Source organism: Bombus terrestris, chromosome 9, assembly GCF_910591885.1.
Source record: "Bombus terrestris chromosome 9, iyBomTerr1.2, whole genome shotgun sequence".
Lineage (NCBI taxonomy): Eukaryota > Metazoa > Arthropoda > Insecta > Hymenoptera > Apidae > Bombus > Bombus terrestris.
In genome coordinates, this window is record NC_063277.1 from 12,090,259 (window position 1) to 12,103,270 (window position 13,012).

General features: G+C 39.0%; 1 protein-coding gene across 1 annotated transcript; it reads left to right on the forward strand.

Annotated features, from left to right (window-relative positions):
- Positions 1–3,138: 3,138 nt before the first annotated feature.
- On the forward strand, positions 3,139–12,640 carry LOC100650001 (forkhead box protein D3-like). Its single transcript, XM_012311735.3, has one exon. The coding sequence runs from the start codon at positions 4,935–4,937 to the stop codon at positions 6,006–6,008; it is 1,074 nt and encodes a 357-aa protein (XP_012167125.1). The 5' UTR covers positions 3,139–4,934; the 3' UTR covers positions 6,009–12,640.
- The last annotated feature ends 372 nt before the right edge of the window (positions 12,641–13,012 follow it).

Below are 13,012 nucleotides of genomic sequence, written 5' to 3' on the forward strand. Positions count from 1 at the left end.
TGTATATAAAAAATTGGATGAAAAATCAGAGACTTAACTGGAAGAAAAAAACCTTCACGGACGATGTTGGCATTCGAAGGGTTAACCAACGAAATCATTTAACCAGGCAGCCTTTTTTCTCCTCGTACTGAGCACAGTGTATGAGCAAGAAAAGAGGCAGGAGGCAAAGCGTGCAATAAGTCGAAGGGACACCCTCGACAGATTTACCGGAAGGAGATCGAGAGGGAAGAAATCAGGAGAGGTAAATACGCGTGGCGAGAGAGTCCATGGATAAGAAGCAATCGAATCGAATAGTGGAACTCGTGGAATCCGCAATCCGTCGCGAAGTGAATGGCGAAACGCCTAAGGGTTTCTATGGTCGGGTATGCCCGCCGTCTGTTCCTCTGTCCATCGACCTAACCTAACCTACCCAGAACTTGAGATTAATGTGGTAATCGCTGAATCAGCGAAAGACACGGCAGGCGACAGTGAAAAGGAAGAGGGATCTTCCTCTTCCTTGTGACTTCGATACGTTTCTCCTTGAACGAGCAGTCGAGGGAATGTTGCTGGACGATAAACAAACGAAGTACACGAAGATATATACAGTGGCTGGGAAAAGTATTGGCACACCGTTTTATGTATTACGGCACGTGTTAATTAATAGACTACGGATTTTTATGCGTTTGTAGAAGATTTATGAGCGCAAAATTGCATAAAGTACGTACAATATGGAAAAATATATAAAATATTTAAAGTGTTATTTGATATATGTCACCTGGTAGATAAAATAATTTTCTACCGAGGTCTTAATTATATTGTGAGAGATGCAGTCTATCAATTAATTAGGTCTAAATACAGGTATACCATACTGGTGCTAGGTGTTGTATATTCGAATATATCTTACGATATTCGATAAGTTTAAATTAATCAACTTAATCACTTTCGTTTATTGCTTATTGATGACTCGTTATTTTCTGAAGTCAAACGTCACTATATTGGGTTAGTCTCCTAGCTATAAATCATTTTTTGAAATCATCAAGTACCTTCGTGCATAACTTCCTATATTCAGTTTGTACTTGAGAATGGTTTTAAAGGTGAAGAAACTGTGTTAATTCTATAAGGTATGCCTAAAAATATACTACTCCTTTCTACTTATTACTCGATGCTTCATATATTCTTGCGGTTAAAACCTCTGAATATGAAGAAAGCGTTAGAAAATGCTAGGAATTCCGTTCACTCAGTTTCATTAAAAACCTTTTAATTTTATCAGAGGTTTCGTTAATTTCGTTTAATATTCGTAAATTAGAATATCATTCGCTATAAGCCACGTATGCTGGAAAATATAATTGTAAAATACACAGTACTATACGAAACAGCGTATTCTTACCTACCACACAACCATAAAACACGTAATATGAAAAAATGAAAACCCAAGATTACAAAATTAGAACACGAAAACAAACACGCTTAACAAACTCAACTTTACCATATTTCAAAAATTCCTTTCCCATAAAACACGAACTCCCTTACCACACTTAACGTCAACAGCCTACTCTACCGCTTCAACGAAATAATCCAAGAAAACGTCGTTCCAATAACCACGATCATCCGAAGAGAATCACTCGAGAAACCATCGTAAACCCCATTGTGCAAGAAGCGAGCGTAGGATATCCATGTTCCTTGATCGATGCGACTAAGAACGATCGTTGGAAATAATACGCGACTCTTAGAAGAAGCAGTAATAACAGGATAGATTTCGATACAACGGATAGATATATACGGGTGCGTGCATCGTGCAAATAAATACTTGGCCAAGGGATGCAGAAAGGAAAGAAGGGTTGAAGCTGTGCCAGTCACGGAAGAACCTCGCTGGTACGTGGAGTAAGTGCAATAATACCAGATTATTTGCATCGCAAAGCCGTGCGTATGGGTAAACACAATATTCGCTCTCTGCTCGGCTCTGTGAACCGATAGTGCGCTCAGGTAGATACGCATCTGTCTATATCGTTCTCCATGTCTCTCTGTCTCACCCCATTTCGACTCCCTTTCACTCTCTTCGTTCCACCAATAGATTCATCGTTCTCTCTTCTGTTCACCTTCTCTTCGGTCCCTTCCTCTCTTTCTCACCTTTATCGTGTTTCGTGTCTATCATCGTGTTCCTCTGTCTCACTTGCTCGATCCTCGTCTCTGTTTCTCGTGATCTGTTTCGTGTCCCGTCTTCGTTCCTCTCTCTATGTACCACCGCGGCGTAATACAGATTCTATTTGAGCTGCCTGAGGGAAGTTAACTCGTGATGCGTGCAGCTCGGCTCGCTCTGTTGGCGATACTACGGATCCCATCGTTCTCCATTTCGAGGCTGCAAATCCAAGAACCTAGCCGGGATCTCGCGACCTGCACGGCTACTCGTATTAGGCTCGCTATCGTTCGATTTTGTGGAAACGCCGTGTCTGAAGAATTTCTTTCTTTTATTTCCGATTTGTGATAGTTGGCGAGGTTTTCAGGTTTTATTGATCGGGCGAGAAATTCATAGGGTATCGTGATTTTTACGTTGTATGTGGTAGTATTGTAGTATTTATGAGGAGCTATGTGACTCGTAGATCGCGTTGTATTATTGCACAAAGGAATTTGCTTCGTAGTACTACGTTATTATTTTACACACTGCTTCAGCCAAAGTTTTGTAGCATTGGTAACAAAGAAGTTACTGAAATAATGTATAATACTGTTAATACTAATTTCAAATACTAATTGGGTCCTCTTTTTTACAAAACTCCTGAAAAAGAATAATTTCCATTTTGATGCTAATTAGAGTTACAAATCTCACTTTGTCTCATCTACGATTGTTGTCAATACTATTTGAAACGTTATTTTAAACTAATTAATACCATATTTCCATTCTTTTCTGAGTTTTACCATCGAAATGACCCAAAGCTCTTTATAATATTGCACTAATCCTGTTTCAAATTTTACGTCGGCTATGCCTCTATATAATCTCCACCTCCTCAAAACTAACTACCATTTATCTCTTAATTCCATTAATAAAATATTTCAAAGCCGTACACTATCGTTCTATTACTTCAAACATTATTTCATACCAATTCCCACGAAATCTTCTAAAAAAAGAATAACTTTTATTCTTACTTGAACTCCACCGATAAAATATTCAAAATCTCTCTGCCATTGTAACACCATACCCATGTTGCATATGTCAAGATACTTCCCATGGAACCTCTGCAGAATTCACTAAAAACAAATCCATCCATTTCTCAATCTCACTAACGAAATATTCTCAATTCCTTATTCACATCCAAACTCTACCAACAAAATATTCCAAAAGTCGCTTCTACGCTGTCACATCAATCGAACCTGTCTCATGATCTACTTAAACCAAGCCTCTAGAAAATTTCAAAAAGCATTTCACCCTTCCTCGAACTCACCGACAAAATATCCAAATCCTTTACCAGACATTCACCCCATAATCCTCGTACATAAGAACCAAAGGCAACACGTCTACACTGCGGAAGTTGCAGGTGAGCGAGAACATTTGAAAACGGGTATCGATACTTCTAGAGAGAGAAAGAGAGAGAGAGAGAGAGAAAGAGAGACAGAGAGAGAGAAATGGGGGGAGGGAGAATCTGTACAGGCAGGTTCTATTAGTACGTAACGCCTGGTCCTTTTGCCGTGCCGCTCAAAGCAAAGCAGCCCCCGGAGTGTTACAATTTCGCCCTCTCTCTACCCCTCCAGGTCCGCCTCGAAAGTCCCTTTATCTATCCCGCTATTTTCCTAACTCCGACGTCCCCTCCGGGGGTTTCTCCTCGTTCGTGGTGACGACAACGATTCCTCTTCTCTCCTGAAGGAGGATGTGGAGGGAGCGCGCCGGATCCGCCGGAATACCGGCCGTTGGAGGGGTGGTAGAGCCGGAGCGCTACCGCCACCCCTTCATCCCCTTTTTACGAGAGGTTGAAATGCCCGCCCATTGGTCCGCCCATGTAGGACCAAAGCAGTCACTTCGAATCAATTCGACCTACGATTTCGCCTCGTAGACGGTCCTACACGGCGCTGGCACACTCGCAACCGCGCATCATAAGCTTCGACCGCATTTCGTACACCTAACCTCGTCAAACGTGATCTATCGCGTAGAAACGCTCGCTCATGGACTCTCTCGATAATCGACACCTAGTGCGGCTACTGTGTCCTACGGCAATTGACGATTGAAATTTATTCGAACAGTTGGAAGAATCGTTGTTGTTTTCCACTTTCCTTGTGATTTATTTTCATTTTCTTTTCTCGTCGTGTCGGATTTAGACCGAGAGTGATCCTGTAACCAGAGATTGGTTACATCGAACAAGGGAGAAGTGACTTGTTGTTGGAAACTGATAGATTAGGGAGATCGTAGTATTTTAGGGAAAGTCGAAGCGTGCTCGATGAGGGGGCATGAGGGGCAATCGTGATGGTTAGCGAATATCGCAAGATCGTTAGCGATAAAGTGGAGTGCGTCACAGGCAGCCGTCATCCTTGAGATAGAGTGAGTGGGTGACACGGAGAAGAAGAGTAAAAAGAAAAATGCTCGTTATCGTTGTGGAAACAAACTATTAGCGTAAGATAACAATTCGTACGGAGCTCGTGTGTGTGACAGTTGCCTCGCGAAAACATGTCGAAAGAGAAATGCTCGCGCGATTTCGTTCAGTGCTTTTGAACATCGACGGACAACCTACATTTATACCTCGTTAAAAAATTTAAGAAGAACGAACGAAAGAATATTTCAAGAAAGCGCAGAAAGTACACATTAGCGCGTATAAATATTCACGAAAGCGAACCCTCGTCGGTGAAATAAGACAAGAACACCATGAGCACGAACAACAACGATCTTTGCCTATTTTCAAAGAACCAGAGAAACTAAAGTTTCCAAAAAGAAGAGAGAAAAAAATAGGCTTAAATGTGCCCATGAAGCGATCACGATGGAACCGCGTGGGATGATGATGTCGAACCTGTCGTGCGACGGCTGCGCGGACAGCGACCGCGACTCTGACAGCAGCAGCATGATCGTGGACCCGGTGAGTCTGGACAAAAACGACCTGTCACCGTCCCAGTCATCGTCCAGCCCAATCATCCCGAGTTCTCCAGTCCCGCCGACCACCGCGTCCTCCAGAAACCGTGGTGGAAGTCGCAGCAAGAAGAACTACTCGATGATGTCGGCCAACAGTCAACAAAAGAACAACTCGTCCGGCCAAGCATCGTCTTATAGCAACGACAAGATGTCCTCATCTTTGATCAAGCCACCTTATTCTTACATAGCTCTCATTACAATGGCGATTCTTCAGTCGCCACAAAAGAAACTGACATTGAGTGGAATCTGCGAGTTCATCATGTCACGGTTCCCTTATTACCACGACAAGTTCCCGGCCTGGCAAAACTCTATCAGACACAATTTGTCCCTGAACGATTGTTTCATCAAGATACCACGTGAGCCAGGAAATCCTGGAAAAGGGAATTACTGGACCCTAGACCCATTGGCCGAGGACATGTTCGATAATGGAAGCTTTTTGCGTCGCAGAAAGAGGTACAAGAGGCCTCCGCCGCATTATGTGCTCCGAGACAGGGCGATTATGGCGACCTTCGCCATTTGCGGCGATCGAGGACCTTGCCCTGGTGGCGGCGGTGGTCATCCCGGTGCTCTGACTTATCCAAGCGCCGCGTATCTGTCTCCGCCACCCGGTCTGCCCCTGCTCGACTTCTCTCCGTCGACCTTGGAAGCTCTGAAGCTTGGTGGCTTCCTGGAACCGCCTCCACCACTGTACAAACCGGTACCGATCACGGCTCCGCCGATCAGACAAATTGACCCCGCGCCAACGAGGACCACCACGATACCGAGCAGCCATCCGCCGGCTGACAAGAAGAGGAACTTCAGTATTGACGCTCTGATCGGTAAACAGGCGGCAAACGATCAGAATTGTGGCGGGCTGTTGGATCTCAGCCCGTCGGAGCATAGAGAGATCAGGAGTCAGGCGTCGGCTTTCTCTCCTCTCGTTTAGAGGATTTATTTGATCGAGTTTTTCGAGTTTCTTTCTGACTGGCACTCTGCATTGGCCGGATCTCAGTTAAAATCACAGTTTTTCTCGGAGATTCCGGTTTTCGGAGAAGATTGCAGTTTTTTTCAAGGGAACTTCAGTGGACAGGCAAGGACAGATGGTGAAGAATGTTTTTGACATTCGTGATGGATTTTGGGTGATGAAGAAGAGGTTACAGACTGTAAAGGTGAATGGAAGGGAAGAGGAAAATTTACAGAAAAGAGCATTGGAGAAGCAAGGAATTTTTCACTTCCACGTTATTATCAGAAATCAAAAGTATATGGAAGAATAATGATACGTACTATGGAGAATGATAAAATAGTTAGATACCAAAGGAAGAAAAGCGACGGAACCAAAGATTTCAACTTCGACAAGTACTTGTGTAAAAAAGAACAAGAAAGAGATAGAGGGAGAGAGAAAGAGAGAGAAGAACGTACGGACAAAAGAACGAGTCGAGATAATTGTAAAAAGGTGTAGTGCAATAGTGTAGTGGTTTAAGTACGAGAAAAGATCCCCTTTGGTCGTGTCGAAACGATTCTTAGCGACTGTACGGCGTCGTCACGGACAATCGATTCGTCGCGAATCGAACTTCATAATTTTCCATCCTCTCTGTTTCAACCCCGTTTATTTTCACATATTTTTTCTTTCCTCCGTGCTCTATTCTTAGCCGGAGGCTTCTTAAACGATAGATTAATATCTCGTCACTGTAAATATACACACGTACACACGTATACACACGTATGCACACGAACAGACACATGCACACGCACATCCTCGAACAAATCTTTGCTCAGCTTTCTATTGTTTGCGCGAGTGTGAGAGAAAAAGAGAGAATGCGCGAGTGAAAGGGTAGGAGAGGGTGGCAGAGAGCGATAGAGAGGGGAGGTCAGTTCTCTTCATCGGATTTAATGTAAAGCTCGGGCCGGGTTTTCGGTCAAGTAGACGTTTTAGTGTACATAGCGTTGTACGAAAAAAATAAAAAGAAATACACACACATATAGGGGATGCTCGCGTTCCGTATTACGAAACATATTCGTGTACCTTTGATTCTCGTGTTCGATCCTCGATACGAGAGGTTTTGATAGCGAAAACGCGTGCAACGATTCGCAAAGATCGAGCCTTATCGAGTTTTATTGTCTTACGAAACTGCACATCTTTAACCGGCGTGCGAGTAACGCGAGCTTTGAAACACAATCCTTTCGTTTCTCTGGTTTATTAAGAAACGATTTACGCGGAGAAACATTCGACTAATCGACTTGATACACTGTTCGAAACATTAGATTGGGAAATTAATGGTCGATTCGTGTCTGTATTGGTTATTTTTGTTTATTCGACCAAGAACAATTCGTTGTCAGTTATATGCAAGTTTTTTTTTCTTAGTAATTTACTGCCTCGTTTACATTTTAGAAAACATCGTAGCGCTTTGAAAAATGTAGATCGTCTGGAAGCAAAATTTTGCGACGAAGATTTTCGAAAAGCTCGAAAATGTAGGAATACGTGGCGATAAATTCGAGGAATAGGCAGAAAAATAATAAAATGTTAGTTTTTAATTCAATTGGATTCTCTGGAATTATTTCATTGTTCATATTGGAATTATCTCAATATTATTCTTATTGTGAAAGACTTGCACCGATAATTTTTTATTTAAAGATACACGAACATAATGGCATGCTATTCTAGGAAGCGTAATCCTCATCGCGATAGAGGAACAATAATCATTGCCATAGTTACGTAATGAACACAGACACATTTCAATCCATTTATTTGCCATTTATTGCACAGCAACCTAACAATTAGAAGATTGGCGATATTTTGAGAGCTGCTTCATCGTTTGACGAGGTTTTTAGCGGTTTCACGAGATTAAACGTTGTATTACGAAATCTTTGTTTTTCTCTTTTATAATTGACTCTTTTTTCCGAGCAGTGTATGAAGCAGACGTTGATGTAAGATCATAATGGTCCGAATCCTTTAAAATTTCTTTAGAAATGAAATGCTACTGTACAAATGTTTATTCCAAAGAATTAATTATTTATATAAGATCGAAGATACAGACGAAGGAAATCGAAGGAAAATCGAAGACTTCGGCCAAGTGAACTTTCCAATTTCCGTATATTAACGTCAGAAAGTTACCAGATACACTGCAAAATCGATTACGACTTAAGAAACATGTTTCCGAAAATACCACTACGCAATCTATTGGGAAATTAACAAAGAAATCAAATTGCCAATATCACAAGTGTAATTCGCACAACTCTCAAGCAAAATTCTTTTCTAAGAAACAAGTTACATAAAGAATACTTTATGCTGTAGGAAATTATAATTGAGGGGTTGAAATCGTAAATGACTCGTAAACGTTAGAAGGTTTTCAATAGAAAAAATATTGGCTTCTATTAATTTTACTGTACAATTTATCACACCTGGGCACCATAGACTTTCAGCGTTTATCAATTTAATAGATTTAGAAAAGGAATAAATTGGCTACAAGGAATTGTTTTGCATCAGTTACATTTTATTTGTATTACAGGCTATTCTTCTATCTTTTAAAAACGATTAATTTACGGTCACAGCTCTAGAAGCTACAATAAATTATTTTAATACTGATAACTTTCCTCTTCTTATTCTACGTGAAATTTATATTTCCTCTTAATAGAAAAATCGATTTGGATCTTTTATCGATACTAACGTCATTTGCCGTTTCAATTCCTCAAATAGGGATTTTAATTTCGCAATGACAAACAATGGAGAGAAATATTTCTTCGGAAATTTTTCTCGTTCGCTTTTCGGTGAGAGATTTTCCATAAAAGATTTTCAAAAGAAGATAATTACGCGCAAATAATAGGAGAAAGGAAGAAATGCGAAACGACAGTTCGACGGAAATTCGTCGACGATTTTTAATACAGAAACAGCGTGTTTGAGTCTGTTTTCGAGCGTTTCAAAACGTGCATAAGACGCATGTGCAGGGTTCCACGGGAAAAGAGAATGGAATAATTTACAATTAATCCCTGCAAAGATACGCATCCATGACGATTATGTATGTGTTGGTCTACCTACGCGTGTACATACCAGCCGCTAGTGAATTTTCCTCGAACGTGTGCGATGACGATTGTCAGATAAGAATTATTGCAGAAGAACTTAACAGCGCAGCGTAGCGTTTGTGCAACGAATCCGGTCGCATTTGTATTTCGTTGATCGAAAAGCAGGTTAAGTATGTTTAGGAATTTCGTTAATTAAATACCAAGTGGATTTTTATCGAACGACGCTATGGTTTGGTTCTTACAATTGCTTAGAAATATTCTAACGAATAAAAGTATCGAACGATATGTACAAATTGCTAGTCTGCTTTTATTAACGCGTCCCGTGCCCTGGGGAATAAATAATTTGTAATTAGAAAGTTTGAAAATTCTATAGTTTAATTAATTAATTTTAAGGGGTAATTTGAAGAACTTGATATTTAATGTAATATTGAAGATAATATAATGGGGAATAACATCGAAAAGAATTTAAAAGTATTGGAAGATACTTCATGGCATCTAAGAATGGTATTCAAAATCGCTCAAAGAGATCTAAAAATACTATTCAAGATTATTCTATAAAGGTTTTCAGGAATACGATAGCAAACGATATTTTGCAAGCATTGCAAAAGTATTCAAGAATAACATTCAAAGTTATTCAAGAGTATCAAATAAAAAATACCATTTGAAAACGTTGGAAAATGAAGGATATCCGAGAATATATAGAAACATTTAACAGTTATATTCAATGATACGAAAAAATAGTGTTAGAAAGCACTGAAGACCTTTAAAGAATAATATTTAAAAATATTCAAAATCATTCAATTATGAATACACAATATTGTAAAGCACTCAAGATATTCAAGGAGAATATTCAAAGTATTCGTCGAATAACAAAGATATTACTTTATCGGTATACTCCGTATCTTCACTTGCTTTTCTGCGTTTCATTTCAAGATCAAACCCCGTAGAATACTCTTCTCCGGTGAATGAAAATGAAATACGTGTGACCCGCATGGCACGTGACGCGTTAAACTAGAAGCAACAACGAAACGTTCGTACGTTTTCTATTCGTTTCAAGGCTCCTTATTTTCGTTATCGTTCTCGTTTATGTAGATCTGATTACACAGCCGATTAGTGCGTGTTTTCAAGTCGTGTGAACGATGCACATCGTGATAACGAAAATCATTATTCTAATAGCGAAGCTAGCGACTCCTTCGGGAAAAATACATCTCCGACACATCGACATCCAAAGAATGGTCAAACAACATAAAACAGAGAAAAGTCGATCTTCTGCAAGAAATATTTTCGAAATGTGAAATAGTTTCTACCGGTATATATTGAAAATTATCTGCGTAATTTGTGATAAATGACGCTTCATTGTCTTATTCATAGATTTTCTTCGTCGGGAGAATTGTTGCTCCCAAAGTTGTTCGAGCGTTGGATTAAAATTCTTTTTAATCTGACACATCCGCAGCGTAAAATTCTTCACATCGATTCTGGAAAAATGTCTGATAGAGAACGTGTTCCATTGATAATGCATTAGCCCTCTATAACTGACATGTTTGCTTACCAGATTGACAAATTCTTAATTGATTTCTGATTTCGATCAGAGAATTTGGAAGTAGCGTATAATCGAATAGCGAGTATGATAAATAGCGACATGAAATGTTCGTTTTCGTCAAACAAAACATCGTCGTTCTCTATTGTATTCTTCATCTCGAAGACTGGTAATACTGGAAGAAATTTTGGAAAATCAACGACACAAATTGATAATATAATCTAAGTAATCCCTGAATGGGCGAAGACGAGCGGATTCGTCAAAATTGCCAATTCCTTCGACATAGTAATTTCTACGTTCAAACGTGCTTTATCCATCTGCGTATCGTTTTAGAAGCAAATTATGTCATGTGTATATTTGCGAGAACTGAGACCGATCAAATTTCAATCGATTTTCTATATTGTTACGGAAGTAATAATATATAGAAGTCGTGATAGGCATAATTATAGAAATTTCTAATTAACATTAGAACTACCACACCAGTCAAATCGACTGGTTTTACAATTTTATTTAAAAATTCCTACTTCATGTTATATTTTTTCCCTAAATAACTAAATAACTAAAAGAATAGTATAATGAATTTTATTTTGTTTTTTATGTATTCAAGCTGAAAATAATTTTGTATCAAAGCTACTTGTACCAATACCAGTGAAGATGACTGGTACTTGTCAAAGTGTAAAAGGGTCCTGCAATCTGTTTACCGAACCCCGATTAACCAGTTTCCTCGTGTTCTACAACTTGCCACGCGTTTTTTCAATTTTTACCGTGTATCATTCAATGTGATGATATCAGTTATCAGGAAAATTCCGAACCGATTGCTAGGTCGCTAGATGCTAACGCTAGAAATGCCACAGCATTCAAAACGACTGGTTCTACAATTTTATAAACGTGTCAACCCTCCTTTAGGTCGATCATGGTCCCAGATGGATTAATGATATCAAAAATATTCTATTGTTACGTATTTTTTAAAAACCAGTCATTTTGAATGGTTTTGGTACAAGCAGCTTCATGTTAACTACCGGTAGTTCTAGTGTTAAGAGACGATTCGATTAACAGGTTGATATCGTGTAAATATAACTTTGGCCAGAGATCCATTAAGTCCAAATACAAATGGAAAAACGAATTAAATTTCGTGAAAATTTGTTTTACCACTGCAAAGAGAATAGGCAGAAGAACTTCTCTAAAATCATTTCACGCAAAAATACATGGAATTGTACGTAGCTGGTATTATAGGTGAAGGATGATAGTTATAGCGTTTGAGAATCTAGGTGAAGAATTTGAAACATTGGAACGGATCTTTTACATGTTATAGCAGAATGATAAATAGGATAGAAATTCGAAAACACAAATGCACGAGTACGCAAAATCCGAGTGTCTCGATGTTATAGAGGGTTAAGCATTCTAGGAGCAGAGGAGCAGACATTTCACGAGATTTCATAGATTCCGTTCGATCTGTGTCAGTTAAAAGAAGGGAAAGATCGATAGAGCCGAGGAAAACACCGATTCTAAACCGTATTGTCGACGTTTGGGTACAAAACGATTTACTCGATAGTCTTTTATACTTGGACAAATTCACAACCGATCGGTTTAGAGTTGTAGAGATTTTTAATGTTAAGTTAAATGTATCATATAAATATTCGATCGCGAGTGTTATTCGTTTCTTTTTTCTCTCGTGTAAAAACAAGACGACACAAGATGAAAGGAAATGGAGACGAGAGTAAGAAAATGAAAGAAAGAAGTGACAGTTTCGAGAACGATTCAGAATTATTATTCGAACGGTGTATATTTTACTAATCTTGTCGACTCTGAACTGTCGTGTGTTAAGGTATTGTGACGAAAGTAAAGCGGTACGTCTGTTTGTTCCTTTACTAAAATAAGTACCGATGCTATAATGTATGTTTAGTTATAGGTTGCCGTTACCACTTGTCTCTGTAGATTTAGTAAGTATTATACGTGTCAAGATGATAGATTTATAATAACGTGTAATAATGTCAACAATAAAGTACTGTTAAGTATAAAAGAAATCGTATCCGCTTCATTCTTCGTTCTCGTGGAGTAACATCCTTGAGAGGTGGAAGGCTACTGTATAAATCGATTTACAAACATTTATAATCTTTTCCATTTCGAAAAAGAGCTATCGGATTAAAAAAGTTTCATTGTGAAAACGTGATAGAGTCGATTGTATCGTTAAAATTTTCATCGGAAGGTTAATGAATTTCAAGTAAATTACGGAATTCTTTTTGATTGGAATAATATTGCGTCAGTGTTACGATGTTGTTTATAAAATTTCGCGAGAAATTAGGAATTCAGTGGGCAAATACTTTGGGGTTAATATTTACGTAGATAATTCGATGTTGGTTCGATTTATGGTTTAGTAAAAAAAAAAAAAAAAAAAA

What these genes read in the sequence shown, in the direction of transcription:
- LOC100650001 (XM_012311735.3), top strand. Translation starts at nt 4,935, where the DNA reads ATGGAACCGCGTGGGATGATGATGTCGAACCTGTCGTGCGACGGCTGC.